The sequence below is a fragment of the Coregonus clupeaformis genome, chromosome 27 (assembly GCF_020615455.1).
Source record: "Coregonus clupeaformis isolate EN_2021a chromosome 27, ASM2061545v1, whole genome shotgun sequence".
In the NCBI taxonomy this organism is placed as follows: Eukaryota; Metazoa; Chordata; class Actinopteri; order Salmoniformes; family Salmonidae; genus Coregonus; species Coregonus clupeaformis.
The window spans coordinates 32,949,310-32,975,342 of NC_059218.1; the positions used below are offsets into that span (position 1 = coordinate 32,949,310).

At 42.1% G+C, this 26,033-nt stretch overlaps 1 protein-coding gene across 1 annotated transcript in view; it reads left to right on the plus strand.

Annotated features, from left to right (window-relative positions):
• LOC121541815 (transmembrane protein 164) overlaps positions 1 to 26,033 on the plus strand; it is a 54,716-nt gene that overhangs the window by 17,603 nt on the left and 11,080 nt on the right. The window contains exons 2-3 of the mRNA XM_041851127.1: positions 8,813 to 8,862; positions 19,306 to 19,372. Of these exons, the coding sequence (XP_041707061.1) occupies positions 8,813 to 8,862; positions 19,306 to 19,372 (117 nt within the window). The remainder of the gene's footprint in view (positions 1 to 8,812; positions 8,863 to 19,305; positions 19,373 to 26,033) is intronic.

The window sequence follows — 26,033 nt, forward strand, 5'->3', positions numbered from 1 at the left end:
CTGTTTCTCAAACTAGACACTCTAATGTATTTGTCCTCTTGCTCAGTTGTGCACCGGGGCCTCCCACTCCTCTTTCTATTCTGGTTAGAGCCAGTTTGCGCTGTTCTGTGAAGGGAGTAGTACACAGCGTTGTACGAGATCTTCAGTTTCTTTGCAATTTCTCGCATGGAATAGCCTTCATTTCTCAGAACAAGAATAGACTGATGAGTTTCAGAAGAAAGTTATTTGTTTCTGGCCATTTTGAGCCTGTAATCGAACCCACAATTGCTGATGCGGCAGATTTTTTATATTTTTTATTTCACCTTTATTTAACCAGGTAAGCCAGTTGAGAACAAGTTCTCATTTACAACTGCGACCTGGCCAAGATACAGTGAGGGGAAAAAAGTATTTGATCCCCTGCTGATTTTGTACGTTTGCCCACTGACAAAGACATGATCAGTCTATAATTTTAATGGTAGGTTTATTTGAACAGTGAGAGACCGAATAACAACAAAAATATCCAGAAAAACGCATGTCAAAAATGTTATAAATTGATTTGCATTTTAATGAGAGAAATACGTTTTTGACCCCTCTGCAAAACATGACTTAGTACTTGGTGGCAAAACCCTTGTTGGCAATCCCAGAGGTCAGACGTTTCTTGTAGTTGGCCACCAGGTTTGCACACATCTCAGGAGGGATTTTGTCCCACTCCTCTTTGCAGATCTTCTCCAAGTCATTAAGGTTTCGAGGCTGACGTTTGGCAACTCAAACCTTCAGCTCCCTCCACAGATTTTCTATGGGATTAAGGTCTGGAGACTGGCTAGGCCACTCCAGGACCTTAATGTGCTTCTTCTTGAGCCACTCCTTTGTTGCCTTGGCCGTGTGTTTTGGGTCATTGTCATGCTGGAATACCCATCCACGACCCATTTTCAATGCCCTGGCTGAGGAAAGGAGGTTCTCACCCAAGATTTGACAGTACATGGCCCCGTCCATCATCCCTTTGATGCGGTGAAGTTGTCCTGTCCCCTTAGCAGAAAAACACCCCCAAAGCATAATGTTTCCACCTCCATGTTTGACGGTGGGGATGGTGTTCTTGGGGTCATAGGCAGCCTTCCTCCTCCTCCAAACACGGCGAGTTGAGTTGATGCCAAAGAGCTCGATTTTGGTCTCATCTGACCACAACACTTTCACCCAGTTCTCCTCTGAATCATTCAGATGTTCATTGGCAAACTTCAGACGGCCCTGTATATGTGCTTTCTTGAGCAGGGGGACCTTGCGGGCGCTGCAGGATTTCAGTCCTTCACGGCGTAGTGTGTTATCAATTGTTTTCTTGGTGACTATGAGATCATTGATAAGATCCTCCCGTGTAGTTCTGGGCTGATTCCTCACCGTTCTCATGATCATTGCAACTCCACGAGGTGAGATATTGCATGGAGCCCCAGGCCGAGGGAGATTGACAGTTATTTTGTCTTTCTTCCATTTGCGAATAATCGCACCAACTGTTGTCACCTTCTCACCAAGCTGCTTGGCGATGGTCTTGTAGCCCATTCCAGCCTTGTGTAGGTCTACAATCTTGTCCCTGACATCTTTGGAGAGCTCTTTGGTCTTGGCCACGGTGGAGAGTTTGGAATCTGATTGATTGATTGCTTCTGTGGACAGGTCTTTTATACAGGTAACAAGCTGAGATTAGGAGCACTCCCTTTAAGAGTGTGCTCCTAATCTCAACTCGTTACCTGTATAAAAGACACCTAGGAGCCAGAAATCTTTCTGATTGAGAGGGGGTAAAAAACTTATTTCCCTCATTAAAATGTAAATCAATTGATAACATTTTTGACATGCGTTTTTCTGGATTTTTTTGTTGTTATTCTGTTTCACACTGTTCAAATAAACCTACTATTAAAATGATAGACTGATCATTTCTTTGTCAGTGGGCAAATGTACAAAATCAGCAGGGGATCAAATACTTTTTTCCCTCACTGTAAAGCAAAGCAGTGCGCTAAAAACAACAACAGAGTTACATATGGAATAAACAAAACGTACAATCAATAACACAATAGAAAATCTATATACAGTGTGTGCAAATGTAAATAATGGAGGTAAGGCAATAGATAGGCCATAGTGCAAAATAATTACAATTTATTATTAACACTGGAGTGATAGATACCCAACTAGTCTCAAGAAGGCCAGTTTTATTGCTTCTTTAATCAGCACAACAGTTTTCAGCTGTGCTAACATAATTCACAAAAGGGTTTTCTAATGATCAATTAGCCTTTTAAAATGATAAACTTGGATTAGCAAACACAATGTGCCTTTGGAACACAGGACTGATGGTTGCTGATAATGGGCCTCTGTACGCGTATGTAGATATTCCATAAAAAATCAGCAGTTTCCAGCTACAATAGCCATTTACAATATGAACAATGTCTACACTGTATTTCTGATCAATTTGATGTTATTTTAATGGACATTAGTAGGTGCCAGTTGCATTGGTTTGTGTCAAGAACTGCAATGCTGCTGAGTTTCCTGTGTGTATCAAGAATGGTCCACCACCCAAAGGACATCCAGCCAACTTGACACAACTGTGGGTAGCAGTGGAGTCAACATGGGCCAGCATCCCTGTGGAATGCCTTGTAGAGTCCATGCCCCAACAAATTGAGGCTGTTCTATGGGGGGCTTCCCATTGTTACACACCACTGTGTCGTCTCGCTGGAACCAAAGCACAGCATGCACTCAAATAACGAATGCTTTGCCCTGTCATTATCTCATTAGATATATATCAAGATGATGGCCCTGGAAAGAGAATTTCAGAGGTGTATGTCTCGGGATGTTGGATTGAATGGGAACTTAACCATTCTCTGGAGATCGATTATCCTGGGCTGTCCTGAGAATGGATGCTTCTTTAATTGGTCTCGGGGGGGGGGGGGGATGGGTCCACCTATGGTTTCCGTAAGGGTCTACTGCACTGAACATCACAACTAATTAGATGACAACATGGCATAGCCAAGTCAAGATAAGAGTAGAATGCTATAGTGTTCTAGTACATGGAAACTTGGTCCTGGGGCCCACACTGGGTGGAAATGAAGCTGACTCAAATAATCAAAGCTTGATGATGAGTTAGTTATTTGAATCAGCTGTGTAGTGCTAGAGGGGGGGCGGGGGGGCAGGACCGAGTTTGGAAAACACTGCTCTAGTATCACAGCCCCACACAGAAGAGATCTGCCCGCAGGGCCTAGCATGAGGCCTCCGGAATGGTTAGTTCTCTTGGTGCTACATATTCAATTAGGCTACCTGCGTCGACATGCAAGTAAGCATGCACCAATCCTTACATGCCTTGGCCAAAAACTGTTTGTTGTCAGATACCATACCAGTGAGGAAACCTGCAAATATGTATGACAAAACCCTCATTTACATGAAGACATGCTTGTTCCTGTTTTGTGGTAAAACATTTACAAAACCCATCCAGAAAAACATTTCCTGTGCCACAGTGGTGAGCAGGCAGGCAGCGCTGTGGCTGGAGAAGGATGAGTGTGTGAAATGGCCTATTCTTCTTGAGGGAAAGAGCCTCTTCCTGTCTGTGGATCAGTGAGCAGCATGGGAGCACAGGGTTCAGGCAGGGGTCTAGCTCTGGCCTTGACAGACCAAGATAATCAGAATGTCACATCTGGCTGAGAAAATGTCCACCAAGCAAGACAAAACAGGAACACTACTAGCAGTCTAGCACAATACTCACTAATACAAAGGCATGCTCATACAAGTGCAATGAACAAATGTTTGCAAACTGGTAATTTTACATTTTTACATTTTATTCAATTTGCAGACGCTCTTATCCAGAGTGACTTACAGTTAGTGCATTCATCTGACCCGGGGGAAGTAGATGAAGGGCCTCATTGCCAAAATCCTGAAGTATCCCTTTAAGTTAGCTTGGTGGAACAACATCTCAGTCATAACAAGTACATGTTTCCTCAATAAAGTAGCTGTCAGCGCTAGTAGTGGGGGAAAAGGTTGTGCGAGTTTACGAAAGGCAAAAAAAAAGTTGGGGTGAGGGAAGGTGCTGTGGGATTATTTAAGATACTATTTGAAGAGGTAGGGCTTCAGATGTTTTTGGAAGATAGGCAGGGACTCTGCTGTCCTAGCTTCAGGGGGAAGCTGGTTCTACCGGAGGGGTGCCAGGACAGAGAAGAGCTTGGACTGGGCTGAGCGGGAGCTGCCCCCCCCGTAGGGGTTGGAGGGCCAAGACACCAGAGGTGCCAGAACGGAGTAGTCAGGTTGTAGGATTTGAGCATAAGGTAGGGAGGGGCAGATCCTCTTGCTGATCCCTAGGCAAGTACCATGGTCTTGTAGTGGATGCGAGCTTCGACTGGGAGCCAGTGGAGTGTGTGGAGGAGCGGGGTGACATAGAAGAACTTGGGAAGGTGGAACACCAGGCAGGCTGCTGCATTCTGGATAAGTTGCAGGGGCTTGATGGTAATAAAATATTCATACTAATGTTTCCTTTAGGCTCAATCATTCAGAGCTTCTTTTGTCATTTAAAATAATTTAGAGTGCATCTGCTTTAGGTTAGTAGCTTATGTAGTAAATGACAGTTGAGAAGGTTGTAAGTGTTCACTTTATCCATTGTTCGGTATATTTACATGCACACAATAATACGATTATTGTGAATACTCAGATTTATTATAATAGTTTGATAAAAACGTGTACCTGCTTTGCAAGAAGAACGATTTCCCTCGAAATCCTGATTTACATGGACACATCTGAAATCAGACTACCTGATGGGACTTTGCCAATTTTCTACATTTATCAATCAAAATTAACATTATCACAACGATGTGAGAATGCAATACTTTCAGTTTTTCCGAACTCACTTCACTCGCTCAAAAGAGGGTGGCTCGAGCTGCTGGTGCTAGCATGTGCGCAGATCATACACGGCTGGAACTGATATGTAGTTATCTTTTAAGAACTTCCCTGACTAATTGACAGTAATGATTCGATAAGAGTATGGTCCCAAAATGTTTTTAATGTCAGCAATCAAGTTTTCAAGATGTATAACTTAAGAAATACAGCCGGTATGATGCATTTTGCATCATATAATGCTGCTTTTTAAATCATATGACATTTTGCAGTGGTGGAAAAAGTACCCAATTGTCATACTTGAGTAAAAGTAAATATACCTTAATAGAAAATTACTCAAGTGAAAGTCACCCAGTAATATACTACTTGAGGAAAAGTCTAAAAGTATTTGGTTTTAAATATACTTAAGTACTAAAAGTAAATGCAATTGCAAAAAATATACTTAAGTATCAAAAGTATAAATAATTTCACATTCCTTATATTGAGCAAACCAGACAACACCATTTTTTGTTTTGTTTACGGATAGCCAGGGGCATACTCCAACACTCAGACATAATATACAAACTAAGCATTTGTGTTTAGGGAGTCCACCAGATCAGAGGCAGTAGAGATGACCAGGTATGTTCTCTTGATAAGTGTGTGAATTTGACCATTTTCCTGTCCTGCTAAGCATTTGAAATGTAAGGAGTACTTTTGGGTGTCAGGGAAAATGTATGGAGTAAAAAGTACACTTTTCTTTAGGAATGTAGTGGAGTAAAAGTAGTCAAAAATATAAATAATAAAGTAAAGTACAGATACGGTCAAAAACTACTTAAGTAGTACTTTAAAGTATTTTTACTTAAGTACTTTACACCACTGACCATTTGGGACTATATCAACAATGGACCTTGAAGCAATTTTCCTTTTTAAGGTGTTTACATGTCCTAATAATTTGAAAGGTAACTCAGAAATCCAGGTGTTTTATCCCCCTAAGGTAGATGTCCGCACCGCCATGGACATCTAATTAGCATAATAAAACAATCCCCATAAAAATTTGTCAGTTTAAGCTAGAGGTTGTTTATTTTTGCATTGGATCCGTCTCAATTCATTGCATCCGCCTATGTCTCACTTCCGCATCTGCGGTGAAAGACCATGAGACATCCCGAAAATCGGTCTTCTCACAAAATCGTGTGTAGCATCCGAATGGTTTGGCCTACTAACTATTGTGATTGTTCTACGACCCCAACAAGCATCTTGGGACTTGTCTGAAGTCGGTACAGCCGATCTGCCAACTTCTGTCTGTAGGGTCTGAACAGTTTGGGCTACACACTAATATGTTTGGGCTACACACTCTGTGCAAAGGTGAAACTCTCACGAACACGTACATGTCGATTGTTTTGATCTAGGATGACCACAGGCCTCACAAGACCCGTTCTGAAGGTCCCCCGGTACAAAAATATAAATGCAACATGTAAAGTGTTGGTTTCATGAGGTGAAACAAAAGATCCCAGAAATGTTCCATACTCACAAAAAGCTTATTTCTTTCATTTTGTGCACAAATTTGTTTACATCCCTGTTGGTGAGCATTTCTCCTTTGCCAAGATAATCTATCCACCTGACAGGTGTGGCATATCAATAAACTGATTAAACAGCATGATCATTACACAGGTGCACCTTGTGCTGGGGACAATAAAAGGCCACTTTAAAATGTGCAGTTTTGTCTCACAACACGCCACAGATGTCTCAAATTTTGAGGGAGCATGCAATTGGCATACTGACTGCAGGAATGTCCACCAGAGCTGTTGCCAGAGAATTTAATGTTCATTTCTCTACCATAAGCTGCCTCCAACATCATTTTAAAGAATTTGGCAGTACGTCCAACGGCCTCACAACCACAGACCACATGTAACCACACCAGCCCAGGACCTCCACATCCGGCTTCTTCACCTGCGGGATCGTTTCAGGGGTGGGGGGGTTCCCTCTAAGCTGAGGAGCAATGTTCCCTCTTAGCTGCACGTGTGCGCAGGCACACAGGACTGCCGCGGAGAAGAAATATCAGCCTGCGCAGAGAAGCACGAGATTGAACTTCACTCAATTTTCTAGTTTTCCCCTTTTAGTTAACCTCTACGTGATCGGTGTCCCGTATACGGGATGGTTGAGCTAATGTGCGCTAATTAGCATGACTGTTGTAAGTAACAGCAAACTTTCCAGGACATAGACATGTCTTATATGGGCAGAAAGCTTAAATTCTTGTTCATCTAACTGCACTGTCCAATTTACAGTAGCTATTACAGTGAAAAAATACCATGCTATTGTTTGAGGAGAGTGCACAACAACAACAAACGTATCACGGCAACTGGTTTGATACGTTCACCTCCGAAGGTAAACAAAGTACTAACATTCAGTAATCTTGCTCTGATTTGTCATCCTAAGGGTCCCAGAGATAAAATGTAGCATTGTTTTGTTTGATAAAATCAATTTTTATATTCAAATGTAGGAACTGGGTTCTACAGTTTGAACCCCTACTGTCTCTGGCTCCACACCCACCCCGCCCGGCCATCTAGATGTGTGAAAGTTAGTGTATAAGCTAATGATCCATCATGTATGACATTCCTGGGAGTGTGTAAACTTACATTTTGTATTACCATATTATTTTTGTATGTTCTCTATAGTTATGTACTTGAAAATGTATAAATTGACCAATTCGGCACAGTTGGGCAGACTTCATACAAAATAGTCCAGTATTGTGATGCGTCACTGGATCAATCTGAAACGTTGCACACACTGCTGCCATCTAGTGGCCATAATCTAAATTGCGCCTAAACTGCAATATTATATTGTGGCCTTTCTCTTGCATTTCAAAGATGATGGAACAAAAAAACTAAAGAAAACGCATGTTTTGTTTGTTTGTATTATCTTTTACCAGATCTAATGTGTTATATTCTCCTACATTAATTTCAAATTTCCACAAACTTCAGTGTTTCCTTTCAAATAGTATCAAGAATATGCATATCCTTGCTTCAGGTCCTGAGCTACAGGCAGTTAGATTTGGGTATTTTACATTTTAGTCATTTTAGCAGACGCTCTTATCCAGAGCGACTTACAGGAGCAATTAGGGTTAAGTGCCTTGCTTAAGGGCACATCGACAGATTTTTCAGCTAGTCAGCTCGGGGATTAGAACCAGCGACCTTTCGGTTACTGGCCCAACACTCTTACCCACTAAGCTACCTGCCGCCCATTATCCATTGATAATGACAATAGTTCCTCAATGCATTTTAGGCGAAAATTGAAAAAAAGGGTCCGATCCTTACGAGGTTAACACCATCAATGTTTCCCTCTACTGTTGGATAAAGTGGATAAGCAGGTTCATGTCAAGCCCTGCATATTTTTTCCAAAAGTCTCATTGAATGTAGGCCTACATTGAACACCACACATTGGCTGCTACTGTAGGCTGAATGATCGAACAGCTATTTCCATGTTAAAATATTATGGGATGCATTTTCTCCATAGTTTTTTATGGTAAGCCACTGATAGGCCTACATTATGATCAAATAGCCACAGTAGCCTACTTGGCCACTGTTATAACTGTAACTTAAAGTGGGTACAGCCTCAGTTCCATAGATTTAGGGCCTAATGAATTTATTTCAATTGAATTATTTCCTTATGTGAACTGTAACTCAGTAAAATCTTTGAAATTGTTGCATGTTGCGTTTATATTTTTGTTCAGTATAATATTGGTGGTCAGTCTGATATATAACCTGTTGGTGTCGGGTGTCACTAAAAACCTATTCACATTCTTTGACTTTTTTAGGATGCAGCTTTTACAACAACTCTCAAGGAAGCACCACGGCCTATCCAGTATCTCATGTAGCACCACGGCCTATCCAGTATCTCATGTAGCACCACGGCCTATCCATTATTCTCCACAGCAGCATATAAAGGACCCGACTTGGAGTTGAATATATCAGTAGTATGTTTATGAGTGTTCTATCATCTTTTTCCACAGATCTTCTTGCTGGCCTGTCCGCCATGTAAAACAGCCATGGTCCTCTTTAGGTGAGTACTTACATTCTACACACTCCGACTGCCATGAAATCCCAACCCCACCTCAACAGGACACCATCCTCAAATACTCATCCAACCACCCTCACACCAAGAACCACCCATTCTATCCTCCTGACCACACCACGTATAAAGGTGTCATGCTGCGTTAGCTATGTGAGAACACAGACTAGCTAGTGACGATGTGGAATTTCCTAATCATATGAGGCATTACTTCAACTGAATGACCAAGTGCTTCTTAAAATAGACCATCACCTTGTCAACACCTCAGTGCTCCTGTTATGACAGAGTCCCAACGCAGTAGGACACTGAGCTTAACCAGGAACTGGATGTACAATATGTGAAGCTGAGGGGAAATCTCAGGGTTTACCACAATCTGTTACATTTACATTTTTGAATCGGTTCTCTTCCTTGGAAAGTTGCACTAGCTGGTTGCATGCTTTAGGCTACACTAAAGAGAAGAGGAGGGAGATCCAATGAAACTGACTGGAGACTGGCTTCATGGCTCCACAAAACTGTTAAATAGATTAGGGAGTAAATCTCTTTAGACTGATGTATGGTCAGTCAGAGGGAGGAAGGTAATGGATAGCTGAGATGTCACTGTCATTTATCTGCTCTGGCCTGGTTGCAGGACAAATGCACTTTCCCTGTTCCTATCTTCCACGTAGGAGAGAATAGCCTAGACAAGGCGAACATCCTCATAAACAGGAAATCCTGGTTTGCGTTTTTGGGGTTATGTATATTTTTGTATCATGTTCTCCACACAGGCTACTTTTAAGTATGCTCTGTATTTCAGCAATTCTCATATAGGTGAGTTGGGACTCGTTTGGAGGCCTTAGTGCATTTTTACAATGTCAGTGGGCTTCAGAAAGGAAAGGTTGAGGACCCCTTTCTTCTGGTTAGCACTTTAATGACAAATTAACAGGGTAGGAATGAGAGAGCTGTTTCTTCATTCAGAACATACTGTAGGCCAGGGATAGGCAAATAGTCAACTGCTGGCTGATTTTTGTCGGAGCGGATGGTCATCATTATAATAATTTGTACACTGCTAGTTAACCACAACTATGCCCAAAAATAGATTGTATTTGAAAATAGCAATCATTTCATAGCTAGATGTGAACAGATTTCCTAAATCAAACTCACCTTTAGGTGAATTCCTGGGCCCTCATTTATCAACTGCGCATACATTTCTTACTAAATTCTAGCGTACGTGGAGATTCTATGATTTTCGTGCACCATGAATTATTGGGATTTATCAAACTGTCGCACGCAACATATACGCATCAGAGCCATATTATATTTGTGTGGTCATGAACAAGCGCTACAACCCTGCCTGGGAAAACACACTCATTCACCTTTTATGGTAACAAAAATGCCCTCATTTGCTGTATGATTTGGAGATGTTGGAACTGGGCCATGATAGTTCCTAAAAGAAAGAACAATGGTAAGTTTTATCACATTTCTGTAGATGTGTGGGCAGAATGTTGCAGTGACTTTTCCAAACAAAAAATGCATGCCGTCTATAGTGCCAAACACTGGCCGCGCATTCTGCAAGATTGATTGTCCTTTTGAACAATTTAAAAGTAAATGTTACAGCCCACACTTCTATGCAAAATATGAATTGTTGAATATTTTGTTGATCAATACATGATTTGTTTCAATTTACTGCCTTGGCTCTGAAATTAAATAGGCTAGGCTATGACTTCACTCTCCTAATCCTATCGCACAGCAATACTGTATGCTACCCATACGGTCTCATGCTTGGCGACTGATAAATTGTAGCCTACCATTTGATGTGTAGAGGGAATAATTTAAAACAGTTGTCAGAAATGTCCTGCAGTATGATTATGATTTAGGCCTATTTAATAAAAGTACAAATAAACATATTAGACGACATGCTGCTATGCGATCTCCTTACCAACGGCAAATGCATCTGTTTTATTATTAGGCCTACATTTTATTATAATTCCCGTCCATCATACACCTCCCATTTCCCCCAAACGAACAATAAGCCTATTTGCTTGCAATACGTTTAATCAACCTTCGAAGTTGTGCGCACGCATGGTTTGAGTTTTGCGGGCAGATATGCACACTTTCCCATCATTTATAAATACCTACCTTTTGCTGGAAAACTGGCGCATGCAAGATTTAGTATTTTTTGTGTGCACGCACCTTGATGAATGAGGCCCCTGGTGATTTATTTTTTGACCAGAAAATAAAATCTCCCCTTAGAACATTTCTTCTAAAAACATTGGGGTGCCAAGAAAAATCACTCAACTGGGCCGCCTGTTATGCCGAACCCTGGTGTAGGCCATTCTCGTAGTCATTTATGAGGCCAGATTTGATGTTGCCACATTTATGAAGCAAGTGTAGAATGTCACATCTACGAGAAGATAGTGCTGCGCAACTGATGCTGTCTTTTACTCAACAGTTTATGATCAAGTTCTCTGTGTTTTGGAATATCCCTGTGAATGAGAACAGGGTGGGGGGATGACCTCACTGTGCTAATTTATAAAAATGGATGTACACTGAGTATACCAAACATTAGGAACACCTTCCTAATATTGAATTGCAGCCCCACTTTTGCCCTCAGAACAGCCTCAATTCGTCAGGGCATGGACTCAACAAGGTGTCGAAAGCGTTCCACAGGGATGCTGGCCCATGTTGACTCCAATGCTTCACACAGTTGTCAAGTTGGCTGGATGTCCTTTGGGTAGTGGATCATTGTTGATACACACGGGAAACTGTTGAGCGTGAAAAACCCAGCAGCGTTGCAGTTCTTGACACAAACCGGTTCACCTGGCACCTGCTACCATACGCCGTTCAAAGGCACTTAAATATTTTGTCTTGCCCATTCATCCTCTGAATGGCACACATACACAATCCATGTCTCAATTGTCTCAAGGCTTAAAAATCCTTCTTTAACCTGTCTCCTCCCCTTCATCTACACTGATTAAAGTGAATTTGACAAGTGACATCAATAAGGGATCATAACTTTCACCTGGATTCACCTGGTCAGTCTGTCATGGAAAGAGCAGGTGTTCTTAATGTTTTGTACACTCAGTATGTATGTTTTATTTTCACATACACCTGATAGGTGCAGTGAAATGTGTTGTTTCACAGGGTCAGCCATAGTAGTACGATAGGTGCAGTGAAATGTGTTGTTTCACAGGGTCAGCCATAGTAGCACGATAGGTGCAGTGAAATGAGTTTGTTTTACAGGGTCAGCCATAGTAGTACGATAGGTGCAGTGAAATGTGTTGTTTTACAGGGTCAGCCATAGTAGTACAGCACCCCTAGAGCAAATGAGGGTTAAGTGCGTAGCTCAAGGGACACGTCACCATAGTTTCTCTGAGCCCAGATTATTCCATTGAGACTAGGTAGGCCACACAGCAGTGGAGAATTCCCCATGCGAAATACTGCTGTGCTAGGGAGGGACATGCTGTGCAGTCAGGCCTGAACACTGCAGTAGATGACTACGCCATCTTTTACAGTCATACTGGACTGTATGCTCCTGTATGCTTATTCAAGGAGAAATGGGTAGATGGGGGGTGTCAGGAATTCAATATTCAAAAGGAGGGACTCCCAAGTATATAGACTACACTGTCTGACTTCAGTTTTGTTGTGCCATTTGTGTCCATTGTTTCTGAATCTGTGTTGTGCCTTGCTTGTAATGATGCCCTCTTGTGTCTGGTCCACATTTGAATGATGGCACAAGTTAGCTATATGAGCAGCTCTCTTCCCCTTTACTGTAGGAACTTACAGGTAGAAGCCAAAACATTTTAACATGAAGTTTTTCCTATTATAGCAGCTTTTTTCAACATGAGCTTCAATAATGATAGTCCACTTACGTTTTTGAATTACTGTACTAACAAAAACACTTGTGGGATGTTGATTACGAAATGTACTGAACCTCAGCCTGACCGCCAGATGATGGAACAAAATTAGCATGGCATTGGTTTGAAATGTAATACTCTGGTGTGGTAATATGTGCACAGTGGTCATATGTCAACAGCGTAGTCAACTGTTGCTTGTGACATTCAAAACCACAATGTTCTTTTCACATTTGTGGCATTGCAGAAGTCCTGACAAGGATAGTAAAACAAGGAAAATTCAGACAAGTGGGGACATTTCGCCGGTCCCCATAAGGGAAAAAGGTTATTTTTGGGTTCGAATTAAGGTTAGGGGCTAGGGAAAATAGGCTTTTGAATGGGAATAAATGTTTTGGTCCCCACAAGGATAGTAAAACAAATGTGTGAGTGCGTGCTATGTAGGCACCTGAGCTGAGCCATAAGGGAGACTAGGCATCTACCACCCCACTACCACTATCACATATAGGAGGGACAATGTAGCCTATGTTTTTTTTGTCCCCCCACTTTGGTTCTGAAATCACCATCACCCACTAATTAACTTCAAATTTTTGCATATTAAGTATTTGAGCTAGTAATTTATCAATATTTATTGTTTACAAATTAGCTATGACATAGCACATCTCTCCAGAATGCGCTCTCTCCTGCCAATTTGTGCACATTCATTGTTTCATAACTTAATTGTGTGAATTGTTAGTGTTTTTTTGTTAGTGTCTATCAATTCCCCATTACATACAGTGCTTTCGGAAAGTATTCAGACCCCTTCCCCTTTTCCACATTTTGTTACGTTACAGCCTTATTCTAAAATGGATTTAAATAAAAACAATTTCTCATCAATCTACACACAATATCCCATGATGACAAAGCAAAAACAGGTTTTAGACATTTTTGCAAATTTTATAAAAAATTAAAAACACATACCTTATTTATGTAAGTATTCAGACCCTTTGCTATGAGACTCGAAATTGAGCTCGGGTGCATCCTGTTTCCATTGACCATCCTTGAGACATTTCTACAACTTGAATGGAGTCCACCTGTGGTAAATTCAATTGATTGGACATGATTTGGAAAGGCACACACCTGTCTATACAAGGTCCCACAGTTGACAGTGCATGTCAGAGCAAAAATCAAGCCATGAGGTCGAAGGAATTGTCCGTAGAGCTCCGAGACAGGATTGTGTCGAGGCACAGATCTGGGGAAGGGTACCAAAACATTTCTGCAGCATTGAAGGTCCCCAAGAACACAGTGGCCTCCATCATTCTTAAATGGAAGAAGTTTGGGACCACCAAGACTCTTCCTAGAGCTGGCCACCCGGCCAAACTGAGCAATCGGAGGAGAAGGGCTTTGGTCAGGGAGGTGACCAAGAACCTGATGGTCACTGACAGAGCTTCAGAGTTCCTCTGTGGAGATGGGAGAACCTTCCAGAAGGACAACCATCTCTGCAGCACTCCACCAATCAGGCCTTTATGGTAGAGTGGCCAGACGGAAGCCACTTCTCAGTAAAAGGCGCATGACAACCCGCTTGGAATTTGCCAAAAGGCACCTAAAGGACTCTCAGACCATGAGAAACAAGATTCTCTGGTCTGATGAAACCAAGAGCGAACTCTTTTGCCTGAATGCCAAGCGTCCCGTCTGGAGGAAACCTGGCACCATCCCTACGGTGAAGCATGGTGGTGGCAACATCATGCTGTGGGGATGTTTTTCAGCGGCAGGGACTGGTAGACTAGTCAGGATCGAGGAAAAGATGAACGGAGCAAATTACATAGAGATCCTTGATGAAAACCTGCTCCAGAGTGCTCAGGATCTCCGACTGGGGCGAAGGTTCACCTTCCAACAGGACAACAACCCTAAGCACATAGCCAAGACAAGGCAGGAGTGGCTTCGGGACTAGTCTCTGAATGTCCTTGAGTGGCCCAGCCAGAGCCCTGACTTGAACCCGTTCAAACATCTCTGGAGAGACCTGAAAATAGCTGTGCAGCAACACTCCCCATCCAACCTGACAGAGCTTGAGAGGATCTGCAGAGAAGAATGGGAGAAACTCCCCAAATACAGGTGTGCCAAGCTTGTAGCGTTATAGCCAAGAAGACTCAAGGCTGTAGTCGCTGCCAAAGGTGCTTCAACAAACAGTAAAGGGTCTGAATACTATATTCTGTTTTTATTAGCAAACATTTCTAAAAACCTGTTTTTGCTTTATCATTATGTGGTATTTTTTGTAGATTGAGGGGGAAAAAACAATTTTGATCCATTTTAGAATAAAGCTGTTAAGTAACAAAATGTGGAAAAAGTCTAGGTGTCTGAATACTTTCCGAATGCACTGTATATCACCAGTAGTACATTTACCTTTTAATATGTATAACTTCTAATCTACAATGTTTGTTTGGTTACTGTAATTTCTGTTAATTCATTCAATATATTATTATTCCAGTCTTTTACTGTTCTCATTGTCATAGTGGACGCATTGTTTTCAGAGCGCACAACCTATGTGTCACGCCCTGACTCAGGGGACTCTTATATGTTGAGTCAGGGTGTGAATGTTCTACGTTAGTATTTCTATATTTCTATCTAGTATGTGTAGTGCTATGTTTGGCCGGGTGTGTTTCCCAATCAGAGGCAGCTGTTGCTCGTTGTCTCTGATTGGGGATCATACTTAGGCAGCCTATTGGCCATTAGGGGTGGTGGGATCTTGTTCCGTGAGTAGCCTTAGGACTTCACGTTTGGTTTGGTTTGGTTTGTTGTTTTGTCGTGTGTTTATCATTTAAATAAACATGTACGCATTTCACGCTGCGCCTTGGTCTGACCTGTCCTTAAACGAACGTGACACTATGCTACAGTTCTGAGAAACAAGTTTTGGTTTATTTCATTCCATTTACGAGTTTTGTCAATTTAGTAATTTACTTTTGTTTGGAGCGCTCCTGTCGATGTTGAGTAAGGACCCGCACCTGATTTAAGCATAGAAGTAGATCTATAGGCTACCTGGCCTGCGTGCAATTGTAGGCATATAAATGTGCCCAATTGGGGATCTGATAGTATTTCTGATTGGCATAATGCACCACCACTAATGAGCTGTGGAGCTTCTCAAAGTAATGTTTTCTTCACCCCAAACAGCAAGCAAACAAAGTCTGTTTTTACATTACATTTTTACATTTTAGTCATTTAGCAGACGCTCTTATCCAGAGCGACTTACAGGAGCAATTAGGGTTAAGTGCCTTGCTCAAGGGCACGTCAACAGATTTTTCACCTAGTCGGCTCGGGGATTAGAACCAGTGACCTTTCGGTTACTGGCACAACGCTCTTAACCACTAAGCTACCTGCCGCCCATTATCCATTGATAATGACAATAGTTCCTCAATGTATTTGAAAAATCTTTCCAGCTCTCTCCCTTTCGATAACCACTCAGCATGAAAGGGAAAAATATCATGCTCTGATCCAGTGAAAATGTCATAAAATAGACCTACCTGATTACTTCTTATCCCTTGTGCAAATAGCCTAAAGCTGTGTCTGTCCCGAGCTCACTGGCGCAGGAAACTCTGAGGGCCCAGAATATTTTATACAATGTTGCAAGTTTGCTAGCGCATGTCAGGCTGGACCCAAGTTAATAGTTGATACAATGTTTCAAGTTTGTTGCAGACAGGCCATGCATAGCCAATGTGATTTATAGGATATTTATTTTTATCAGGATATTTTCTACCTGCAGGCTGCAATGTTTTTATTTGTTGGCTTTGTAGGCTATTTTTACATAGTTGGCAATGGCAATTGAAGTTACTTTTTAGGTTTGTATAATTTTCATTTAGATTTGGATAGAATTTTGATGAACAACATGACAATTATTTTGAAATACGGAGACTATATTAGAAATTAAATGAAACTGTTCCACAAAAATGTGCATATGAAAACAATAACTGGCACGCAGATCGGTAGAAATGGTTAGATAAATTGGCATTCTACATGAGAAAGGTTGCCGACTCCTCGTGTAGCCTATTACCGGCAACTTCAGGAGAGTAACGGCAGAATCTGCAAAAGCCAGTAGGAGCGGGAGTAGGATCATCCGGTTAAGTATTTTTTTCTTCTGGTTATCTTGATCTCTGGCTCCCTCTTGAGTCTTTAGTGTCTTATTTCATCAAACAGCTCAATGCATATATAGTTGATTTATTAAAACACAGTGTGTCTATACAGTACCAGTCAAAAGTTTGGACACCTACTCATTCCATGGTTTTTCTTTATTTTTACTATTTTCTTTTTACTATGAAATAACACATGGAATCATGTAGTATCCAAGACAAGGTTAAACAAATCAAAATATATTTTATATTTGAGATTCTTCAAAGTAGCCACCCTTTGCCTTGATGACAGCTTTGCACACTATTGGCATTCTCTCAACCAGCTTCATGAGGTAGTCACCTGGAATGCATTTCAATTAACAGGTGTGCCTTGTTAAAAGTAAATCTGTGGAATTTCATTCCTTAATGCGTTTGAGCCAATCAATTGTGTTGTGACAAGGTAGGGGTGGTATACAGAAGATAGCCCTATTTGGTAAAAGACCAAGTCCATATGGCAAGAACAGCTCAAATAAGCAAAGAGAAACGACAGTCCATCGTTACTTTAAGACATGAAGGTCAGTCAATCTGGAAAATGTCAAGAACTTTGAACGTTTCTTCAAGTGCAGTCGCAAAAACCATCAAGCGCTATGATGAAACTGGCTTTCATGAGAACCGCCACAGGAAAGGAAGACCCAGAGTTACCTCTGCTGCAGAGGATAAGTTCATTAGAGTTACCAGCCTCAGAAATTGCAGCCCAAATAAATGCTTCACAGAGTTCAAGTAACAGACACATCTCAACATCAACTGTTCAGAGGAGACTGCGTGAATCAGGCCATCATGGTCGAATTGCTGCAAAGAAACCACTACTAAAGGACACCAATAAGAAGAAGAGACTTGCTTGGCCTCCACAATCAACTGACCTCAACCCAATTTGAGATGGTTTGGGATGAGTTGGACAGCAGAGTGAAGGAAAAGCAGCCAACAAGTGCTCAGCATATGTGGGAACTCCTTCAAGACTGTTGGAAAAGCATTCCAGGTGAAGCTGGTTGACAGAATGCCAAGTTTGCAAAGCTGTCATCAAGGCAAAGGGTGGCTACTTTGAAGAATCTCAAATATAAAATATATTTAGATTTAACACCTTTTTTTGGTTACTACATGATTCCAGATGTGTGATTTAATAGTTTTGATGTCTTCACTATTATTCTACAATGTAGAAAATAGTACAAATAAAGAAAAACCCTTGAATGAGTAGGTGTCCAAACTTTTGACTGGTACTGTATCTGGAAAAATACACGTTTAAAAATGTTGACCAATCGATTAGTCGAAAGAACAGTCGACCAAGGGACAGGCCTAGTAATATGAGCAAAAAATGTTAGTGAACTGGCGATTCTTAACGTTTGAATCGATTTTCTGACCGACGTATGCTACATTTGGATCAGTTTGGGGTTCGCGGATTGATGCACTTCGGGGGCCGATGCGTATTGGTGAATCATTCCATCCCTAAAGGCTCCCCATAGAGAAAAGAGCAGAGCCATTAAGTTCTAAATAACAAACCATTGAGACTCCGACTAGGATATGTATCACAGCACCAATCACTGCCAAAGTGCAAACATGCCTGTCAGCCTCTACTTATGTGGGTAGGGTCTTATAGCAGGGCCCTGTTCTCTGGCCTCTACTCTCATTAGGAGGACTGGAGCTGGACCACAGCCATGCTGGCCTCCACAAACCCTCCCTGTTCCAATCAGGACCCTGCCTTGTCCTTCTACCACGGAGTCAGAGGAGGATTGAAATGTAGCTGATCGAGTCTGCATAGGAACAAAATGACTAAGGATAGGTAGACTAACCTGGGTTCCCTGAGGGAAGGGAACCAGACGTAATGCACAAGCTACAGGAATATGTCATGTCACATGGGCCATGCTGAAAATGATCAACAACCAGATGTAGGGTGCACTACAAAATGAGGATATATACTAGTATATGAGAAACACAAACAATGAATCGACCTAAATTATAATCTGAGGATCCCCAAATTCATTGCAAGTCTCCCGAGTGGCGCAGTGGTCTAAGGCACTGCATCGCAGTGCTAGCTGTGCCACTAGAGATCCTGGTTCGAATCCAGGCTCTGTCGTAGCTGGCCGTGACCGGGAGACCCATGGGGCGGCGCACAATTGGCCCAGCGTCGTCCAGGGTAGGGGAGGGAATGGCCGGCAGGGATGTAGCTCAGTTGGTAGAGCATGGCGTTTGCAACGCCAGGGTTGTGGGTTCGATTCCCACGGGGGGCCAGTATGAAAAATATGTATGCACTCACTAACTGTAAGTCGCTCTGGATAAGAGCGTCTGCTAAATGACTAAAATGTAATTAAACCACCGGTCCAAGTGTAGCACGTTTCCATACTAGCCTAGCACTGTGACAGGTGCTGGTTGGTATCATATGGTATAGCTACAAGCCAAATGCGTCTGTCTTAAGCAAACTCTTATTTCGTTTTATTGATTATGGAGTTAAGTGTGTGATGTGTACTCTCTGTCCGCAGGCTTCAGGTCCATATGCTGAACGGTGCCCTACTGGCACTCGTCTTCCCTGTGGTCAACACTAGGCTGGTAAGAAACCATCACCTATCTGTTAAATTCACTATAATAGTGAGCACTGCAGTCACTCACAATTAGACTTCCACTCTTTCATAGTTTCAAAGATCATATTTCATGATGCATATCAAATGCAAATATTTACCTAGTATGTGAAACACAGAAAAACACATCTTGCATTGCTTATGGTAAAAATGCCGCATTTATTTGAAAAATACTGTATCAGGAAGCTGAAATACCATATTTGTTTGTTTGAAAAATACAGTATCAGGACATAGAAAAACCCCAAGGTTGCATCTCCTAGCCTTGTGGGATAGTAACATAACAACTGTCCTTTGTGCAGAGGGTGAACATAGCAATAATGACGTCATACTGTTCTCAGGGACTTGATTAACTGTTTTTCTGTAACCAAATGTAACCGTCTCTAGTTGACAACGGCAGATCGTGTGTAATGCATCTCGGAAAATATCAACTTGTCTCAATCCAATGTAACCATGGTGACGTGGTCACAGAATAGGATCGGGGAGAAGATATTCTTTTTATGAGCCTTCCGGACTCTCAGTAATTGAATGTGAAACAGTGAAAGTAGAGCCCTACAGTAGCTGTACTTGGCTGCTGCTGACAGAATAACTGTGAAACTGCCCTGTCACAACCCCCACGTGCTCTCTCTCTCTGTCCTCAGGCTGTTCGTATTGCTGCATTTCACTTTTCCTCAAGAGAGTAGCTCTGCTCCCTGCTCTGGAATAATGTCTATTTTGCTGCTAATCACATCTCAGCCATGGAAACCAAGCCCAAATTCAATTAGGCCTATTCGACCCATTCCACATTTCATTACAACCTTCCCAAACATTCATCCATCAATGACTCAAAAGCACTTCTGTTTCTCTTGCACAAAAAAGCACAGTTTGAGTCTGACCCAGCCTCTGAAATGACTCTGACAACATTGTATGCGAGGATTCTTTTGGCTTCCTCTAGAATTCGGTCTTATTGGTATTGTTCCCATCCCCCTACATACCTCTGGGAAGTAGAGGTGTTGTGATTACATCCTGCAGGTCTGATGATCTGATTTGGAAGTTCACTTTTACCGTATGCTATGGGTCAACAACTCAGCTTTTGAATACCACAGGTCAGATGGTTATAAGAGTTCAGTCTCTTGGTTCCTATCCTGCTTTGGTGAGGTACTCACTATATGGGGCATGTTCTCTAGGCTATGGACTTCCTCTGTTTTAGTGTGAAGTCCTCTGTTTTGTTTTAGTGTCAAGTCATCGTGTATCATTCACATGCAACAGACATCATTTCATGTGTCAATGACACCTGCTCATGGGCAGTGTGGAAGAAGTGTCAGTCCCACACTGATCATGCATCAGGACGTACCTAGGGCCTGTTCAGGAGGGTGCAACATTACATAACGTTCAGATAGAATGTACCTCAACTACTCCAGAATCCCTGCACACTGTACATTTGGTACTTGCACTGACCCTGTATATACACTGAACAAAAATATAAACCCAACCATTTCAAATATTTTACTGAGAATAAGGAAATCAGTCAACTGAAATAAATTAATTAGACCCTAATCTATGGATTTCACATGACTGGGAGTACATGTATGCATCTGCTGGTCACAGATACCTTTAAAAAAAGGTAGGGGCGTGGATCAGAAAACCAGTCAGTGTGACCACCATTTGCCTCATACAGCGCGACACATCTCTTTCGCATAGAGTTGATCAGGCTGTTGATTGTGGCCTGTGGAATGTTGTCCCACTCCTCTTCAGTGGCTGTGCGAAGTTGCTGGATATTGGTGGGAACTGGAACACGCTGTCGTACGCATCAATCCAGAGCATCCCAAACATGCTCAATGGGTGACATGTCTGGTGAGTATGCAGGCCATGGAAGAACTGGGACATTTTCAACTTCCAGGAATTGTGTACAGATTCTTCCGACATGGGACTGTGCATTATCATGCTGAAACATGAGGTGATTGCAGCGGATGAACAGCACAACAATGGGCCTCAGGATCTCGTCACAGTATCTCTGTGCATTCAAATTGCCATCGATAAAATGCAATTGTGTTTGTCTGTAGCTTATGCCTGCCCATACCATAACCCCATCGCCACCATGGGGCACTCTGTTCACAACGTTGACATCCGCAAACCGATCGCCCACACGACGCCATACACGCTACGCTGTCTGCCATCTGCCCGGTACAGTTGAAACTGGGATTCATCCGTGAAGAGCACACGTCTCCAGCATGCCAGTTGCCATCAAAGGTGAGCATTTGCCCACTGAAGTCGGTTATGACGCTGAACTGCAGTCAGGTCAAGACCCTGGTGAGGATGACGAGCACGCAGATGAGTTTCCCTGAGACGGTTTCTGACAGTTTGTGCAGAAATTCTTCGGTTGTGCAAACCCACAGTTTCGTCAGCTGTCTGGGTGGCTGGTCTCAGACAATCCCGCAGGTGAAGAAGCCAGATGTGGAGGTCCTGGGCTGGCATGGTTACATGTGGTCTGCGGTTGTGAGGGCAGTTGGACGTACTGCCAAATTCTCTAAAATGACGTTGGAGGTGACTTATGGTAGAGAAATGAACATTCAATTCTCTGGCAAAAGCTCTGGTGGACATTCCTGCAGTCAAAATGCAAATTGCATGCTCCCTCAACTTGAGACATCTGTGGCTTTGTGTTGTGTGACAAAACTGCTCATTTTAGAGTGGCCTTTTATTGTCCCCTGCACAAGGTGCACCTGTGTAATGATCATGCTGTTTAATCAGCTTCTTGATATGCCACACCTGTCAGGTGGATGGATTATCTTGGCAAAGGCGAAATGCTCACTAACAGGGATGTAAACAAATTTGTGCACAACATTTGAGAGAAATAAGCTTTATGTGCGTATGGGAAATTTCTGATATTTTATTTCAGCTCATTAAACATGGAACCAACACTTTACATGTTGCATTTATATTTTTGTTCAGTAAAGCTTACACTCCTGTTTTTTTTGTTTGTTATTTCTCCTGTTTATTTTTCTAGTTATACTTTTTGATATTGAATACTGGGTTGTTGGGAAGGACTTGCTAGTTAAGCATTTCACTGTACTTGTGCATGTGACAAATAAAACTTTAAACAATTGTGTAGAATATGATTTTCTGTCATGTAGAATAGTAAATTGTCAGCTCTATTCATTACATTTCTATCTGCTACATTTGGAACGTTTCACCTCACTGAATACACCCCGTGTATGATGGATCCTTGCCAGGATTTAACCAAAGGGAGGTGGCAGTGAAGCATACAGATTAATATCGCCCATCTCATATTCCCAGTACTTTTATTGTTTGAAAGGTCAATACCAATAGCATTACAAAGCACAGATCAGTGTGAAAGAAAACTTTGATGATGCAGCGTCAGTGTATGTGTGTGAACCCTCATTCACCTCACCATGTAGCTCAGATTTACCAAACTCGGTCCTGGAGAACCCAAGGGATGCATGATTTGTTTTTTTGCCATAGCACTACACAGCTGATTCAAATAATCAAAGCGTGATGATTAGATAATTATTTGAGTCAGCTGTATAGTGCTAGGGCAAAAACCAAAACGTGCACCCCTTGGGTTCTCCAGGACCGAGTTTGGTAAATCTGAGCTACATGGTGAGGTGAATGAGGGTTCACACACATACACTGACGCTGCGTCATCAAAGTTTTCTTTCACACTGATCTGTGCTTTGTAATGCTATTGGTATTTCTCAATGGTCACACGCTCACCAGAGATCATATGGCTGATACTGTACTTAACCTTACAGCAATGTTAGTGTGTTGATTGTTTTTAACAGATGTGTTAATGTTGTACATTTAGATAGGCCTATTTGGTGTGTATTTGAAACATGTCACTTCCCAAACATTTAAACAGTACTGTATGTGTAAGGCCTGTTATAGTGACTGTGTTGGTGAACCATTTCCCACACTGTGATTATAAGATCACTGTCATCTTCCTGTGTATATCCAACTATCTGATGTCTATCCAGAACACACATCAAGCACCTTCTCATTTATATCTCAATACCAAGGAAAGTATGGCCACACATTTATACTTTATTTCAAACTATTTTCTAAATAGTTCAACAAAGCACACAACATGGTGGTAAATAGCCAGACCGTACAAGACATTCATTTTATTTTAATCCAGTTCACAATACCGGAATGGAATTAGTTTATTTCCTGGAGATTGATCATCTATGCCGTCCGGTTTGAACGGATGGTCATTCTGATGAGCAGTAAGGATTTAGAATCGTTTTAGTTCATACAGAAGATTTGTCTATCTTTTAGAAAGTGAATGCACCCTTTTGAGTTTCTCAAGTCAAGAATTCCAGCCATACTGTGTCAACTGTATTGAATGTTGAACAGCAGTAAAGACAAATACTACTTGCGTAACTAAGGCCTCATTATGTGGCTTTGCCCTTGTTCAGTACGCTTGAGTCCTCTTGACCTGCTCTGGGCCTGTGACTGCCAATTCTTACCTCTTTTACTGCTGCCTGGCAGTCGACAGACAGACAGACAGACCAGCAGGCATGCCGGTGGGGTTTATTGTGTTGTTGGCCCAGTAACAGCAGCAGCACGTGACAGGCGGCTCTCAGGAACCCTTGACAAACAGTGAGGCTCCTCTCACACATACACATTTGTCATTTAGCAAATCCTCTTACTTACAGTTAGTGAATTCATGTTAAGATAGCTACTTTGAGGAAAAATGTACTTACTATGACTGAGATGTGGTTGTCCCACCTACAGTTGAAGTCGGACGTTTACATACACTTAGGTTGGAGTCATTTAAACTCATTTTTCAACCACTCCACACATTTCTTGTTAACAAACTACAGTTTTGGCAAGTCGGTTAGGACATCTACTTTGTGCATGACACAAGTAATTTTTCCAACAATTGTTTACAGACAGATTATTTCACTTTATAATTCACTGTATCACAATTCCAGTGGGTCAGAAGTTTACATACACTAAGTTGACTGTGCCTTTAAACAGCTTGGAAAATTCCAGAAAATGATGTCATGGCTTAGAAGCTTCTGATAGGCTAATTGACATCATTTGAGTCAATTGGAGGTGTACCTGTGGATGTATTTCAAGGCCTACCATCAAACTCAGTGCCTCTTTGCTTGACATCATGGGAAAATCAAAAGAAATCAGCCAAGACCTCAGAAAGAAAATTGTAGACCTCCACAAGTCTGGTTCATCCTTGGGAGCAATTTCCAAACGCCTGAAGGTACCGAGTTCATCTGTACAAACAATAGTACGCAAGTATAAACACCATGGGACCACACAGCCATCATAATACCGCTCAGGAAGGAGACGCGTTCTGTCTCCTAGAGATTAACGTACTTTGGTGCGAAAAGTGCAAATCAATTCCAGAACAACAGCAAAGGACCTTGTGAAGATGCTGGAGTAAAACTAGTCCTATATCGACATAACCTGAAAGGCCGCTCAGCAAGGAAGAAGCCACTGCTCCAAAACCGCCATAAAAAAGCCAGACTACGGTTTGCAACTGCACATGGGGATAAAGATCATACTTTTTGGAGAAATGTCCTCTGGTCTGATGAAACAAAAATAGAACTGTTTGGCCATAATTACCATTGTTATGTTTGGAGGAAAAAGGGGGTGCCTTGCAAGCTGAAGAACACCATCCCAACTGTGAAGCACAGGGGTGGCAGCAGCATGCTGTGGGGGTGCTTTGCTGCAGGAGGGACTGGGGCACTTCACAAAATGGATGGCATCATGAGGAAGGAAAATGATGTGGATATATTGAAGCAACATCTCAAGGCATCAGTCAGGAAGTTAAAGCTTGGTCGCAAATGGGTCTTCCAAATGGACAATGACCCTAAGCATACTTACAAAGTTGTGGCAAAATGGCTTAAGGAGAACAAAGTCAAGGTATTGGAGTGGCCATCACAAAGCCCTGACCTCAACCCTATTGAAAATGTGGGGGCAGAACTGAAAAAGCGCGTGCGAGCAAGGAAGCCTACAAACCTGACTCAGTTACACCAGCTCTGTCAGGAGGAATGGGCCAAAATTCACCCAACTTATTGTGGGAAGCTTGTGGAAGGCTACCCGAAACGTTTGACCCAAGTTAAACAATTTAAAGGCAATGCTACCAAATACTAATTGAGTGTATATAAACTTCTGACCCACTGGGAATGTGATGAAATAAATAAAAGCTGAAATAAATCATTATCTCTACTATTATTCGGACATTTCACATTCTTAAAATAAGGTGGTGATCCTAACTAACCTACGACAGGGATTTTTTCCTTGGATTAAATTTCAGGAATTGTGAAACTGAGTTTAAATGTATTTGGCTAAAGTGTATGTAAACTTCCGACTTCAACTGTAGCTATCAGCAAAGTCAGTGGTGGTGGGGGGGTGGAAGTGAAGTGATGGGTCACAAAAGGCAAGGGTCTGTATGCTACAACAGAGACACCGTAATCTATAGGTCATAGCCGATCATCTAAGGCGGGGATGGGCAACTTTGATGGGGGTGGGGGCCACATAAAATCTGAACTCATCATGGGGCGGCCGCAGTGACTGGCATGACAAGTGAAAAACTGCTGATGCACCACCAGATTACGTTTCCCCTGTGGGTTTCCAGTGCTTTACCAACAGACCTCTCCCTTTCCGTTCCAGCTCAC